At 41.8% G+C, this 15,972-nt stretch overlaps 1 protein-coding gene across 1 annotated transcript in view; it reads right to left on the bottom strand.

The window, feature by feature from the left end:
* Positions 1 to 4,515: 4,515 nt before the first annotated feature.
* The window catches only part of STIM2 (stromal interaction molecule 2), a 79,935-nt gene continuing 68,478 nt past the window's right edge, over positions 4,516 to 15,972 (bottom strand). Inside the window, exons 6-12 of the mRNA XM_066631816.1 lie at positions 14,754 to 14,931; positions 13,792 to 13,969; positions 10,353 to 10,520; positions 8,682 to 8,782; positions 8,190 to 8,428; positions 6,614 to 6,848; positions 4,516 to 5,936 (exon numbers count right to left, since the gene is read on the bottom strand). Of these exons, the coding sequence (XP_066487913.1) occupies positions 5,456 to 5,936; positions 6,614 to 6,848; positions 8,190 to 8,428; positions 8,682 to 8,782; positions 10,353 to 10,520; positions 13,792 to 13,969; positions 14,754 to 14,931 (1,580 nt within the window). The 3' untranslated portion in view covers positions 4,516 to 5,455. The remainder of the gene's footprint in view (positions 5,937 to 6,613; positions 6,849 to 8,189; positions 8,429 to 8,681; positions 8,783 to 10,352; positions 10,521 to 13,791; positions 13,970 to 14,753; positions 14,932 to 15,972) is intronic.

Consider the following 15,972-nt stretch of genomic DNA (forward strand, 5'->3'; position numbering starts at 1 on the left):
GCTCTGTGGCAAGGGAACACATGTTCCCATACCTTGAGGAGGGCCCCAGTGACTGCCCTTCCACCACAGGATGCAGTGCACACCCCACTGGCACAACTGCACCAGCACTGGAAAACTGGATAGCATTGGGCCCTAAGCCACTCCTGTTGCCACAGTTCCAAACTTAGATCAGAATGTTGTTCCAGTCTAGATAAAGAGATTGTAGAATGGCATTTCTCAACATTCATCCCCTGCTGTACCCTTCACATCATCTATTCCACATTTTGGAAGTTCCATCAGAAGTAACTGGTAATGACTGCATCACCAGTTACTTCTGGATTGGGAGTCCAGATGCAATGCAACAAATGCTGGTAAGATGCTCAAGAGTAGATGGGAGGGCTTTTCTGAGCTGAGCCAAACCTCCTACCACTGCTTGTCAAATTGTGTTGCTGGTCTCACTGCCAGGCAGCAGGGGACTGGAGGGTCCTGTGAGTATCACCGGACATCAACTCAAATATCACCAGTAGTACAAGTACCACTAGTTGAGAATCACTGTTGTAGAAAAAGAGTAGTACAAGCCAAAGCTAAATCCAATGAAAAAAGCACTTTATTATCTAAATAGGGTGATCATAGACATCACATAAAGTAATATCCATGGGTACATTACCCACCCACCCCCGCATTCATACTCACACATGTACTCAACTAACTGGATAGGTTAGCTGGTAGCAAAGGGGACGATGGAGAGGCAAGATAAGGTGTAAGTGCTTTGTGTTAAGCTGGTCCTATTGATTTTGTCTTCCAATGCTATGCAGTTTGCTTCAGCAACCTAGAGATTTTCCAGGGGACAAGATTTTCCACTTCTTCCAGGTATTAGCACAGATGTTTACAATTCTGGGAAGTCCTTTCCGGGTCAGGCTGACAATGGCACCCTGCCTAGTCACCGCTACCTACTTCAAGGACTGAAGCCTGTTTAAACAAAACGCATTAACTCAAACAGTTTCATAGCCCTGGCTCTTCAGGTCATGTTTGCTAAAGTACAATTTTTTTGGGTGAAGCTTTGTTGGTTCTCAGTTGTTCACTCCTGTCTGGTCACCATACCCTATGTTTCTCTCTCTTCAGCCTTACCCTGTAGAGCTAAATACAATATAAGCAAAAGTCACTCACTCAAAAAGCACAATGACTGTGATGGCCAAAATTATAAATGCTTGCCACAGGTAAACATGCTTTACAGTCACAACATTCTTTCCCAAGCACATCTCCAGATGTTCTTTGAGCACCAAGACATTTTACCAGGGCTTCTGAAATGTCTGTTGAATGGTTTTCCATCTGTAGCTGTATCTCCTTGTTTTGCTGCTTTTGCGGTTTAAACTTTGCCGTTTTATATTTTTTCTCCATTGGTATTATTTGTTAGTCTTATCTGACTAAACAGCAGCATATTTATTTATTTAATAAATAAAAGAAACCTCATAAAACCATTTTTCAGTGCCCCATCCCACCATTTCCAAAAGCAGTGTACCATATTCCGGTGTTAAAAAACAGAAGTCCAAAACCCCCACATGCAATGAGTTGTGCTATACTTTGGCTCCTAGTCCAAAACAACATCTCAGAAATTGAACCTAAAAGTTCCATGGATGCGATGTTATTCAAATACACACATGGGGATGCAGTCAAGTCTGTGATTCAAAACTGAATCCTAGTGGTTCCCAAACCAAGGCAACTTGAGGAGCCACAAAAGTTAGCTAGGGGAGCTACGGAATCCTCACTTAAAGCACACCACCCTATACAATGTATGCGGTGTTTCTCCAACTGTGGGTCAGGACCCACTAAAATGAATCACGAGCCAATTTCAGGTGGGTCTCCACTCATTTCAATGTGCATTTCATTTTTAAGATATTAGACTTGATGCTGCCATGGCATGTGACTGCATTTAGGGGAAATGTTATAGATCTGTACTTTTAAGAGGCGATCATGTATACACTTTTAACAATGATAGTCAATGGGGCTTACTCCCGGGTAAGTGTGGATAGAATTGCAGCCTTTGGGATGTTTGGGGAATTTTTTTTAAACAGATCAGCAAATGCTTGGATTATGAGGGATCTTTATTTTAAACAAATGTTTAAACTTTCTTGTAAACTTTTAATTTACTTACTAATACATTAATCTGATTTTATTTTATGGGGCTGTTACATTTTTCTGCTTCATGTTGTCACTTCTGACCATGACATCACTTCCAGGTTACTGACATCACTTCCAGATGTCAGTAGATGTTAGATTGTCATTCTAAAAAGTGGGTCCCAGTGCTAAAAAGTTTGAGAACCACTGATGATTAGGATCGTAGCCTTAATGGGGAGCCATGGTCAAGAAAGCCACCAGTCAAAAAAGTTTGGGAACCACTGTTGTATGCCATGAGGTAGGCTGGAGAAGGAACAGTGCATGGCTAGGAAATAAGCAGCAAGAGATGGTTTTTCAAACTGGGATTGAACAGATTTAGAACTACCTGCAACCCTGCTGGCTATATTCCCTCTAAGGGCTCCACTATCCTTGTGCAAACCCCTCCTCCAGCTGTGGGGCATCGTGACTGCATTGCAACTCCATCCCTGGATGTTCAGGGATGTCACATGTCGTCGCCAAACCTGTTGTGTGCAGCTCGGCTTGGAACTACATAGCCGCACAGTTTATGGGGAATAAAGTCTGTAGGGGAACGTGGACAATCTCCTTTCTCACCCAGTACAGCATGAGTTCAGCTCATTAGCAGTTGTATGCTTCACCCTATGTCACCATTTTCAACCACTGTGCCATGGCACAGTGATGTGCCATGGATGGTCTGCAGGTGTGCCACAGGAGTTTGAGGAAGGATCATTTGTTAGTAGGGCCACTGGGGGATGTGAGCCCCTGCTGTCAGTGTGGTGTGCCTTGTCAATTGCCAAAAAACTGATAGTGTGGCCTTGACAATTTTAGTGCCTTGTCAGTATGCCATGACATGAAGAAGGTTGAGAACCGGTGTCCTTTATGATGCAGTTATGTTAGGCAACACTGCTTTTCTCACCTTGCAAGTAGTATGAATAGTACCCAGATTCATGGATTTGTGGTGGGTGGGAAGCAGGTGAGGCAGAGCCTCCCCACCAGAGTCCTTCAGAAAGTGCTGCTGCTGTGTAAGGCACCCAAGCACTCACAAGCCATACTCAGAGCGTAGGGGAGGCTCTGCCTCACCTGCCTCTCCACCCACCACACATATCTGCAGTGATTACAAATCAGGAAGTCAGATCTCAGAAGTCTGTAGAAATTCTCCCACTGTGAATAACTGGCTTCCTACACCCTTTAAAAAACAAAATATTCAATTCAATAAGTCATTCCAATTTGACCTTATATGTACTGGGACAGCATCCAGATAATTTACCAAGCTGGGTCTTATGAGAGATTTGCAACCATATCCCATTCAAAGTGGTCTTTATAAGCAAAAACAGTATCATTGGCTGTTTTTTCACAACCTCATTTGCATTTGCTAAGCAAAAACTAATTTTCTGTGATTTGCTTCCATGAAACTCCTGATCAGCTTTAAACACTCCGTGACCGATTAAGAAGTACTGTTATTTGACCAACATAAAAATGTGGATAGCTTTGAACAACCCATCACTGTTTTTCTAAGAAAGCTTCTTTTGTTACTGAATGGTAATTTAACACACCAAGATAAACACTCATTGAATGCTGAAAGCTCAACTTTCAAGTTTCATCTCAATTCCGTTTCTAAATTGACACTATGCTGTGACAATCTACATTTGTCTTAAGTTACTTTTCATTCTAATGTCAACATCTGATTCTAAAAGTACCTTAAAACAAGCACCATAAAGTCATGCAAACAGAGGAGTGGGTCATGCAGTCATGTTCATTACTTGACAGCAACATCTCATAATGTGTGAATGGGCCGTTACCATTATAACACCACAGTTTGCGCTTTTATATATATAGAACTAGGATTTATATTCATACAAAGAACCATAACAGGATGAGGACTGCATCTCATACAAGGATATAAAAAGTGAAATCTGCTGAACTCAGTGGAATGATTTATGTGTCATTTTGAACCATGGTTTGGCACCACATGCTTGCCCTCCAAACCAGACTTATAAAACCTGCCTCAAATTGTGGTTTGCAATCCTTGTTTGAAGGGCACATGCACCTCAGTTTCTGAGCTAAAGAACCACTAACTCAATTGGTAGCATACAATGAGGAGAACACACACACGGTGCAGTCATGTAGCACCAAACTGGTTCGGCATCTTTGAACTCAGACTTCCTGGAAAGTGAATATGCTTGGGGTTTGGTTGCATTTTTGCTAAAATCTCAGCACTTCCAGATGACAGGGATAAGGGAATGATTGTGAAAAGATAGCTACTAGTTATTCAAAAAGGATATTTTCAGGAACAGCCAGAATGCAATAAGTACCATAAACGATTTGAGTGATCAACACCTTGAAGACTGCCTGGAAAGGGTTGTGGCTAAAATCAGAGCAAGCCAGTGCACAATAATATCTCCAATTTATTATCTTTGCCACAGTACAAATATTCACAAATGAAACATCCTTTGTCTGTCAAAGTATGTAAACAAGTGCCCACAGTTGTCCCTATCCCAGTTGTGAATGTCTCTGAAAAGTCCTTCAAATCAAGTGTCACCTTTTATCACTTGTGTATGGAATCAGGAGCTTCTTCTCTTGAGAAAGTCTTTGTTTTTTTTAAACCATACAGGCTGTGCAATGCAGTAAAATCACAGTGAAAGCCCTGTGTAACCATGATTTTTACAACAGGACCCAATCCATTAGATTAATAAATGCATTTAAAGAAGTGTCTTGAAGAAGAAACAAGCTTCCAATCCCAGGAATCAACTGTTAGAAATGCTAATTTCTACAGAAAAATGACCTAAAAAATAATGAACCAGCCCCATCTCTTTTGTCATTTCACCAGTCCAAACCGTTTCACTTGCAAAGATACTTTCCAGTCTGGAAAACAGTAGTGCAATTTAAGTAGTTTTACTTCATTAAAAGTTACTTAAGTCCAGGATGCAAATGCCATAGCTTTTGTGGAAAGGTAAGAAGATGCTCCAGTAAACAAGAAAAAAAAAAAAAACTTTGGCAAGCCCATGCAGGCTTACTAGTCCGTTAAAGCTTGTATTAAAGTGGATTTTTTTGTTGTTTTGTTTTTAAGAAGTTTTATATATAAACTAAAAAAAAGCAGAAATAAATAGACAAATGACTGTAAACTGTCTTGAAATTTAAATTTCTCATTGACAGCTGGCACAAATGCAACTTTAAAGTCATTTAAAAACAGAAGAGAAGTTGACCTAAGAGATTTTCCTGACCATGGCATCCAGGCCTGGGAAACCTAGATAAACTACATTCTTAATTTAAAAAACAAAAACAAAAAACAAAAAACACAAAGTCTAACAATGCCATCTTTGACTGTTTTTCCTCCCTATCGGCCTCACTTAGACTTCTTCTTAAAAAGATTTATTATTTTGGAGGACTTTTTGTTTCGTTCCCCATTCTGACAGAAGTCCTGTGAGGTGCTACTTATCCGAGGGACAGCAGAGGTGTCGTGGCCTGCTTTGCTTTCGCTGCTGGTGGATGAACATGAGGTGTGGCGGGGCTTGGGGACTGGGACACCACTCGAGAGCTGGTTCATGCTGCAGGACTTCTCCAGAATGCCATTGTACACTTTGCTTGCTGGACTAAAGATCATACTTTTAGTTTCTGTCATGCCAACACAGTCAGGAGAACTCCGAGAAATATCAGCAGTTAGAGAAGAAGAGTCTCCAGTAGATGACTCCTCTAAAGAGAGTTCCTCACGTGATGATTTTTGTGGTGACAGGGGCTGATATATTTCAAGGCTTGAAGGAGGGGTCTGTTTCCTCCTAACTGAGGAATTTAAGGAGTCACATTCGGAACCTGTATCTTGTACTTCCCTAGAGCAAAGAGGAAACACAACTGTAAGTAAGAAGAACTGTTACATGTTATTTCAAGATTTAAATGAAGAAAAAAAAATCTTGCAAATGCTTTCAATAGTCAGATGAAGTTTCCAAATACATTGCTAAACTTTTCAAAGGTGGGAAAGAATCCTCCACCAACCAAAGTACTGACTTGCTTCCAGAGACTGAACTTAATCTTCCTGATTATATTCCACTGACCTAAGGAAGATGACACTAGCAAGCTGAACAGACAAAGCAGCCAAAACAGACCCAATCACAGTTGTCACGGTCAGCCATGCCTTCTCAACTTCAAGGTTAGCCTCCTGTTAATGCTTCGGCATTGAAGAGATGCCCTTGTAAACCATGCCAAGTACAGCCATCTACTTGTAGTCACAGAACAGTTTCTATCGGCACATTATACCTGCGCTGCTTCCCTATCAGGCTTGCTTTCATGTTTAAAATTCCTAAGCATAAAGGAACTCGCATAGCTAAGAGATTGCCTTATTTCTCTGTGTCCTATCACAATCTTTCAGATCAATGTGTAACAGATTAATGATTATTCCTTTGAAAGTCTGGATATGAAATGCCCACAGACATTCTACGAAAATGCTGGAGATGTGCCCATCAAACCAGCTCTACCCACAGTTCTCACTGAAATGTACCAACACTCTTACCACTGCTTGTCAGCAGTGAAGTAAATGGCCTCCTCCTCCTCTTCTGTACGGTAAGCAGCAGGACAGCTTGACACTGAAAGGATGTCAGGGTCTGGAGAGTGCAAAGTAGGCTGTGTATGTGGGGTATGTGGCGTTTGTGCCGTGTGTTGCGACTGAGGAGATGAGGGCACAACATTCCTCCTGGAGCGGCACATGCTACTGCTTCTTGCTAAGGTGCTTGTTTTGACAACGGACCCTGAAGATAACAAACAATGTTATGCAAAAGTCATTAACTGCTCTAAGTTATCAAATGAGACATTACTATAAACACACAGACAATGAAGCAGCACTATAGCTGGGGTTAAAAAGCTATCAGAATAGGCCCACAATCCTAGAGTTCTGACTAAACAAAGAGGCAAAGATAAAATTCATTTTGAAGAAACCCATACACTTCCTTCTAGAGTAGTAATCTATACTTAAAATCTATCCAGTAAGACAGGAAAGGGCAAGACAGGTGTACAACTGATCTCTACTAGATGGAATCTCACAGTAGGTTTGGTTACCATTTTAAAGTCTCAGCTGAGAAAGTCACATGGGAAATCAGACTTATAATGCTGGCAGCAACATCCGACTCAGATATTAACAGGTATTTACACATTGAACTGATTATGTTTAGTTGGAAACAAAAATTCTACATACATCAGCTGTACCAACAGCTAGGATTTTTAGTGGTTCAAATCCTTGTTTTAAAATGTAGACAATTTAAAAAAAGTAGTTCAACATCAGATAAAGTAAAGAAAAGTCACAAACTTGAACCAGAAAAATAATGGAAACAATTCTACATAACTTATAATGACCAAGACAATGCCTAAACATTTCTGAAAAACAGGAAAATAGGAACAATAAATAACATCTTCAAAAATGAAAAAAGTATCTAACTGAAGCCAGTTGTTGATCAGAGAAAAGAAGAATGGGGGGGGGAGGGGAGGAAAAAGTCCACAGACAACTTTCAGAACACAGTTCTGAAGGCAGTATGGGGATACTGTTCCTTTGTCCCTTCCTACTGCTTATGCACAAACAATGTATCTCAATTGAAGCATATTTGCTCAAAAGTTCTTTTTTTTTTTTACTTCCCTAAATACTTTTCTCTCTGGTTCAAAGCCTTGTTTAGTAAATATCTGGGGGTCCAGGGTCTGTACCAGTATTTTCTATTCTATTATCATCTTTAATTTGCTGGCTTCTTACAAGTCCCTCCGAACCTCCACTTTATTATATATTGAGTTCTGCCAACATCTCAAACAATGGTAAAGCCAGGCTGGTGTAGCGGTTTGGGAGGTGGACTCAGACCTGGAATATTCAGTTTCAAATCCCCCCTCAGCCACGAAGCTTCCTGGGTGACCTTGGGCCAGTCACTTTCTCTCAGCTTCACCTACCTCACAGGGTTGTTGTGAGGACAAAAGGAGGGGAGCAGCTGTGTATACCGCCCTGAGCTCTTTGGAGGAAGGGCGGTATAAAAATGTAATAAATAAATAAATATTCATTTGCTAAATGCCTGTGTATTCCCACTTGCCCAATGTCTTGTTAGACCAGCACATACCATGAAACTGAGAGACTATTGGAGGAGTATCTTCATCAAGGTCATCCACTCCCCCTGCGATTGGGTAAGGTGGAATAGAGACTCGGGGCATGACCACCCAACTGTGATCAGAGTAAAGTGATGAAGTCAGACTTGGTAATCCTGAGTTATGTGCTATCTGGAAGCCACAGATCTTCTCAATCTGCTGCCATCGGTAGAGACGCTCTCGCAAACATGTTGTTAATTCAGAAAGTGCTTTCCTGGGAAGCAATGTATGTTTTTTATTATTTGCTATGCAATTTATACTTGGGAAATATTTATGATCAGCCTTATTAAAACATGTAATGCAATATGCTTCATCAGCTACTTTGTCTTTCTGAACAAAAATTCATGCTATATAATCCAACATGCTTAATTAAGAATTGCAACCCATGCTGAAGCACTGAACTCTACAGTACCAAATAAATTTAGGTATTAAACATGAGATACATCGTATTATGTTAGTTCTCTTACTTTGCTTCCAGAATCTTGTGGTCCACTTCGTCAAGAGAAGAGCTGTGTGCAACATGTAGTGTTCCAAAGACAGAACTTCTCTTCTTCTTAATCTTTTCAGCCTAAAATTAAGGACAAATATGAAGTCAAAACATGTATGTTTACTATTTTTATAATTACACACTCCTTTTTTAAATACAGACAGTATGCAATGCATAGAAGACATTACTAACTCAAAATTTAGTGTCTTGGGTACATCCTTCAAAGGGATGCTATTTCCTATTGCATTCTTGTTTCAATCCTATCCAACGTTTTCCATGTTTGTACTAAGTACAGGTGTCCCCTGCTATCCAAGGGGGTACGTTTCTGCCCCTCCCCCTCAGGATACCGGAAACCACAGGTAAGGGGAACTCCATTTCCCCATGCCACCCCAACACCCATTATCTTCACATGAAGCAATAACTTGCCTTGTTTTAATCAACAGCTAAAAGCAGAATGCTTATAGCAAGGCAGGCAGGCAGGCAGGCACCCTGCCTGCAGGCTAGAGTGGTGATTAAGAGCGACTGTTAAGAAGCAGGAAGTTAACATTTGCTCTTACAGCCCAATCCTAAGCTGCCCAGTGCCCAGAGGAGCAGCAGCGCTGAAATGGCTACCGCTGCATCCTATGGGCGCTGCGGCAGCTGCTGGAGTCTCCTTGGGGAAAAGGTGGGCAGGCCCCACAATGGATCTCCTCCAGTTTGCACCAGCTATTTTGCTGGCACAGACTCATGGAACTCCAGATCGAGTTTTTCATCCTGACACTGAGCATGGGATCCAGCAGAGGCCTCCTCTGCCAGTCCCACCCTCTGCCTGGGCCCAATCCTCCCGCCTCCCAGTTCCACTCTACCCTCCACTCCAAAACACCACTTCGCCACCCAGCGGTCTCACCTTGCTCCAGGGGCCGCAAGGCACCCTCCACTCAGTAAGAGGCCCAGCGCAAAGTGGCATGGGCCCAGTATCAGCACTGCTTCCTCTGAGCTGTAACCGTGCTGTAAAGCACATTTACAGTACCCAGCACTGGAGCTCACCAGGCCTGCATAGGATTGGGCCCTTAGTCTCCCTTCTAAAGATGAACAAAGGTAATGGGCAGTGGGGAACTGTGGACAACCAAATCCGCGGATAACAGCGGACATCTATAAAAGCTAGAGCACACCCATATATATTTTCAGAACCTTTACCCACAACTGTGCAGCTTCTTTGTTCTGAAGACTTGGCAAACTGTCTCTTACAAACAGTGGAGGAATGGAGGGTATTAGTCTATGTTACATTTAATGGACATCCTGCATCTGTTATCTGTCAAATGTTACCCATTATGAGCTTTTAGTGTATGGCAAAATTATGAAGTTTAGAACATTCATTAAAGCTGAAAAGCAGACTGAATACAGCAGAGGCAAAACAGAAAGCTGCCTGTGATGCAGCTCTTGGGGGAGAGATGTATAGCAGCAGGAACAAAGTCAAATGCAATATTCTCAAACTGCAATTATGGTTTTTGCTCAAAATTTGAAACTGATGTGTGGGTGGAATAGGCTGAAGGAAACAAAAATATACAGTTACAGCTCTGTACCCCAGGATTGTCTTATTATCTCAGAACCAAATCAATAGGCTAGAGGCATTTGCTGATTTAAACTGTTCCATCAGAAGAAGTCACATTACCTCTTCCTTTGCAATTGCTAGCTGCATTTCTGCATTCTGCCTCTTAATGTTGTAATACTGCACTTCTACTTCATGCGTCAGCTGGAGCCATTTTTGCAGCGCATCAGGAACAGACCAATTGCTTCTCAGTTCAAACTCCTTCTCTGCCTTTTTTAAAGCCATACGGACCTAGGAGTCAAGTCAAACACACAAAGTTAGTAAGCCACTAAGACTGAAAGGTAAAATATATATTTTTAGAAACCTTTTGTCATCAGAACTTCTGTGATGCTTTTAAATGAATGGATGGGTCACCCGGTGGCGTAGCTTGCGGGGGGCGGAGAAGCTAGTCTCCCAGACTGGCTGCTACGCCACCGGGGTCACCAAGTACTAGTTAATTAAAATGTTAGAACATTTAACTGGCTTTTAGAGGTGCTCCCAGTTAATCAGACAGCAGATTTTAAAGTTTCTTAAGATGGTTTTCATTATTTTTAAAAACTACTATATACAGGGTGACCCAAAAAAACCAGAACCCACAAATCTTTGAATAAAACTGTTAATTTTAATTTTTCTTCTTTTTTCTTTCAGGGTGTACAAGTCGACTCTGTGCATGAAATACTGGAACAATAATCTTCCCCAATATGTCTTGTTCAACCAAGGAAAAGTTTCTTGAAATTTACTGGACCTTTGTAGGATTTCATAAAATTTTTATGGGTTCTGGTTTTTTTGGGTCACCCTGAATAAAAACTCTCTGCAGGAAGAGCCAACTTTGAAGAGGCATTTCTTCTCTCAGAGGGAATGCCTCTTTCTAAAGCTACATTTGCTGTGAAATGTGAATTGATGGACAAAAAACAAACACATGCTTTTTTCCCTTCACAACTACTATTGCATCCATATGCAAACATACGGATTTCAAAGCAACTTTTTATTGAGCTATGTAACCTACTTTGCAAACTTTTTTTTGTTTAAAAGCAGTATGTAAATATTCATCATCATCATAAACTGACTAGCAGCCCTAGCACATAAGCACCAAACCTCTTGTATTGCGATCTTATTTTTTCGACATCCATTTTTTTGTACAAAAACATGAATCTTCAAGTCCTTGCTGTTTTCCTGCTATCACAGGTCAGGCATAGTTAAAGCCATGTTATTCGGTAGATGGGCTATTTGGTCCCGGGTAGATGGGACAGCCTGGGAAGGCAGCTCATCTGAGAGAAGGAAAACTCTGATCCCAAACCTCCATTGCCTTGTGGCTACATCCAGTTATGGAAAAGGCTTCAGGAGTCAACCTCGAGGCAAAATCTGGAGCCGGAGTCCCTGAGGCAGTTCATGGCTTAACACAGTCACGTTCTGGCAACTCTTGCAACGCCACTGGAACCAACCGTATTGGCTTCTGCCTTTCCATTGGACCATTTCAGCGATATGGAGAGGGGGGATTTGCTACATGGGAAACAGTCTATCCTCCATATCTACTTTACCCAGGCTTCACGCACTGGAGAGGACACTCTGTTCCAGAACCACTATTCAGAGCGCGATACCATAGTCTTCCGAGACTGAAGGATGCCAACAATGATTTGGCACACACAGGGAAAAGGGTTACCCAAATGTGCCAGTTAACTAAGTTTTCACCATCTCCAGGATTCACCTGATACGCACTGTAGAGAAAGCCCTCTTTGTGGGCATTCACTCTTCACAGGGCCTCTCTAGGAAGAAAGGTGTTCCACTTCCTTTGTTACGAATCCCACATGTGGCAGAAAGCTGAACATCTCCATTGCCAGAGGGTCCTCATGAAGGGAGGAAGGATGGCAGAGAGGCACATCAGGTGAGGGAGGGGGCCTGGGACAGGTGGGCAGCTTTGTTAAAATCAGCAGTTTGCTTAACAAGCACATTTGGTGAACTGGCATCTCCAAAGTTCACTGGGTTTGCAGCTTTACCAAGTGCCAGCTAATGTGGCTTTTACTGTATTAGCAAAGCAACTTTACAACAAAGAAAGCATTACAGCATCAGACGACTTCTATTACAATTCTTACGTAATGTTGAAACTAGGGATTTGGTGACCTGAATTTACCTTGCTCATTAACAGACACTTGGAACAAAAAGTATATAAGGGAAAATTAACCATACATTTTGAGTTTCTCTTATGTTGATACCAAGGGCACCGGCCATGGAAAGAATTAAATATGGATGCCTGGCTGGAGCCCTTCTCCTTGAGCCACTAACTTGGTTGGAAATCATGAACTTCCTGGGGCCCAAAGAGCTTTACTGGCTATATGTGCTGCTTTACCACTGTGACCAATCACTGTCATTTTCACACCCTATTTAAGCAGCAGGCTTTGTCTACACAACAAAGCAACTACTGTGCATACTACCATATTAACAGACTCCACTCTTTCCTTTACCCTGATATGTTCTACTTTGATCCTTGACCATGCAAGTTTCTCTCTGGTTCCTCCTTTCCACCAGTCATGTTTTCCATTTCTCTCCCAGCTTCCAACTCAGCTGCCTGGACTTTCTAAGAATATTACTGTATCTTAACCCTTGGTTACATGCTGTAGCCACACTTAGTGGCAAAGTTCCACCTCTATGGAGATTCAGATCATTCTGTTTTTCCCTGAAAGGTCCTAAAAACCAGATGTTCCCAAAATGTGCATCACGACATCCTGGGGTGTTGCAAGGCACTCACTGGGACACCATGGGACACCTGCTGGAGACTGACGTAACACAACAAACAGTGGTAGGGGTTTGGTGGGCAGAGCTGCTGCATGCAGTTTTCGCACACTTGAAAAAGACCCCCCACCTACCCCTGGAGCCTCTTACCACTGCTTGTAGGGTTGCATCTGATCTCCCAACCCAGAAGTGGTGATGACATCATCATGCCATTGTGTCATCACCACTTTCTTCTGGGTGTCAGGGTGTCACCAGAGATAAGTTTGTCAAGCAATGCCCTAAACAAAAAGTTAGGACAGCTCTTTATCAAAAGAAACATATAATGTCTGTGCCAGGTTTCCTCAGCGGCACTCAAAAGGGCTGACGACTGTGTGCCGGGAATGCGTTCCGCGGCGCAACTAGCACGTTGAGTCCGAGAGTGCTGCGTCTCTCCATGTCCCCTAATCGAGATGACACAATGCTCTGGATAGTCGCATCTGTCTAGAAATCCAGGCACAATGCCCACTGGGACATTGCACCATAGACATGACTGCCCAGAGCATTGCATTATCCTGATCAGGGGACATGGAGAGATGCGGTGCTCTGGAATGAGAAACACCAGTCACAGGAGGGAAGGATTTGGCTGAACACTGGATCCAGCCTTTGGCCCTGTTCTAGAGGAATCAGAACTATACATTTTCCAAGAGCTCCAAGTTAATTTATTGAAGTATTTTAAAGTATCCACAACTGCAAACTTGTTATACAAACCCAAAAGGAAACCAAGAACCAGAGTATGCAAATAGAAATTGACAAATACCTGCACTAGCTCCTCTTCTGCATATTTGAGCCTGCTGAGTTCACATTCTGCTCCTTCCCTCAACTCCCTCAGACGACATGCTTCCCGTTTTGCGTCACTGATCTCATCCATCATCTTGCGCTCCAGGTTCTGCTTTTCTACAGCAACCGTTCGGTTCTCTTCCTGCGCTTTTTCAAGCCTTCAAAGTAGACATTTTCCCCCTCGAGTTAATACTGCATGTTTAGTTCTGTTTACAGCTCAATAGATTCGACAAGCAATCTAAGCAACTCTATGGTATCACCAAGTGGCATCATCCCATGTCAAAAGTATTGTGAAATTCGGCACGGAAGGATTATCAGTACTGGCAAATATGGAACAAGTTTTGTTCCCCTGTTAAATGTCCATAAAGCAGAGGTATTCAAAGAATTTGTGAAGAATGTCACAATTCCTCGTTCTTATAACTTTCCTGGATTACTGGTGTAGTATAGTGGCCATGAGCGTAAATGGAAAAGTGTAAACTCTTCAAACAACACTTCAGTCCTAAAGTGGAGATAGCTGGATGGTGTAGTGATTCTGAACTTAAACCTGAAAGTTCCAGATTCAAATTCCAGCTCAGCCATGAAGCTTCCTGGGTGAACTTGGGCCAGTCAATATCTCTCAACCTCACCTACCTCACAGGGTTGTTGTGAGGGAAAAAAGAAGGAAGAAATTATGTACACCACCTAGAGCAGTTTGGAGGAAGGAGGAAATAAAAATGAAAAAATGTGAAACTAGGACTGCAATCCTAACCACACTTTCCTGAGAGAAAGCCCCATTGAATACATTAGGATTTACTTCTGAGTAAACATGCATAGGATTGTGCCCTAAGTAGCATCGGCAAGACACGAGCTTCAGTTATTTACAACAGAACTGTACTGACTACCTTGCAAGAACGTTGTAAAGGTTACTGAGAAGGCCTTTGAACACTATTGTTTTCCACATACCTTTCTTGCATGTCACTTAAGCTCTGCTCTGCTGTTTGCAGGCTTTCCAAATCTTTCATCATTTTTGTGATATGCTCTTTTGAGGTCTTGTTCTGAGTATATGCAAACCAGCAGCCTCCAACACCAATCACTATAGAAATTGTAAGTACAAAATCTTTCATCCAGTTGTGAGGTGGACCTGAGAAACAAACATTATACAAAAGTTAAACGTATACATTTACAAAGCAGCCACTTTCTTGTCATCTAAACTTTACAAGAACTCATGTATGATGCAGCATCGCCAAACTACCAATTCAATTTTTATTTCAGCAAACTTCTAATTTAGAAGATGGGAAACTGTGATGCTAATGTACAACATTCATTATTTAAACAAGACAATTAAAATCATGTACTAAAAAGCTAACACTTTACAATAAACACATACACACATCCATTATACACATAACCATTTCGTCTGAATGGCTTTAGATCTATTGTACTTGACCACAGACTAACCTGTAACTGACAAGAAAAATTGCTGTAATTTATGGCTAGTTCTAAAGAACCAGGTACCCAACAGGGTTCTTTGACTACTTTATTGTGGTATGATGTTTATTGTGTTGTCTAAATCTAATGTTAATTATTGAATTTTAAATTTTTATTGCTAGCCACTTTGAAAACTTCTGCTGAAAGGCAGGAGAGAAAGGTTTTAAATCAAAATCAAATGGTAAAAGCATGCAATTAGCATTCCACACTTGGCTCTGGGAAGGAATGTTTTGGACATCACTATAAGATTTAAAACAAAAATCAAGCAAAAAATCAAGCAAAGTGGGAAGACTTACAGCGTATATAAAAAGTTTCTGGCTAGGCTTCAGGTCAGGGAACTACCTCATGTTTGGTCAGACAAACTTAGATTATACATTTTCCTTGCTCCCAAAGTTTGGGATCTTTCCTGACGTTCCCACAACTTCCTGAAGCCTTAAATATCATCCTTTGGAGGCAGGGCAGTGCAACCTCAGATGCCGCCCAAGGCTGCTGCCACCTCTGCCACAGCACACTGGGAACAACAAAAGGAAACCCCTTATGTGCTAACAGTTTTACAAATGTGGAAGCGGGGCACTTCTAGTTTTATTTAAAGGGATCGCATGAACTTAAGGCGCTTCTTCAAGCCCTGTAAATACAAACCAGAAGTGCCACACTTCTGCATTTTCAAAAGCTGCATGAGAAACATGGTGAGGAG

Source organism: Tiliqua scincoides, chromosome 6 (assembly GCF_035046505.1).
Source record: "Tiliqua scincoides isolate rTilSci1 chromosome 6, rTilSci1.hap2, whole genome shotgun sequence".
Lineage (NCBI taxonomy): Eukaryota > Metazoa > Chordata > Lepidosauria > Squamata > Scincidae > Tiliqua > Tiliqua scincoides.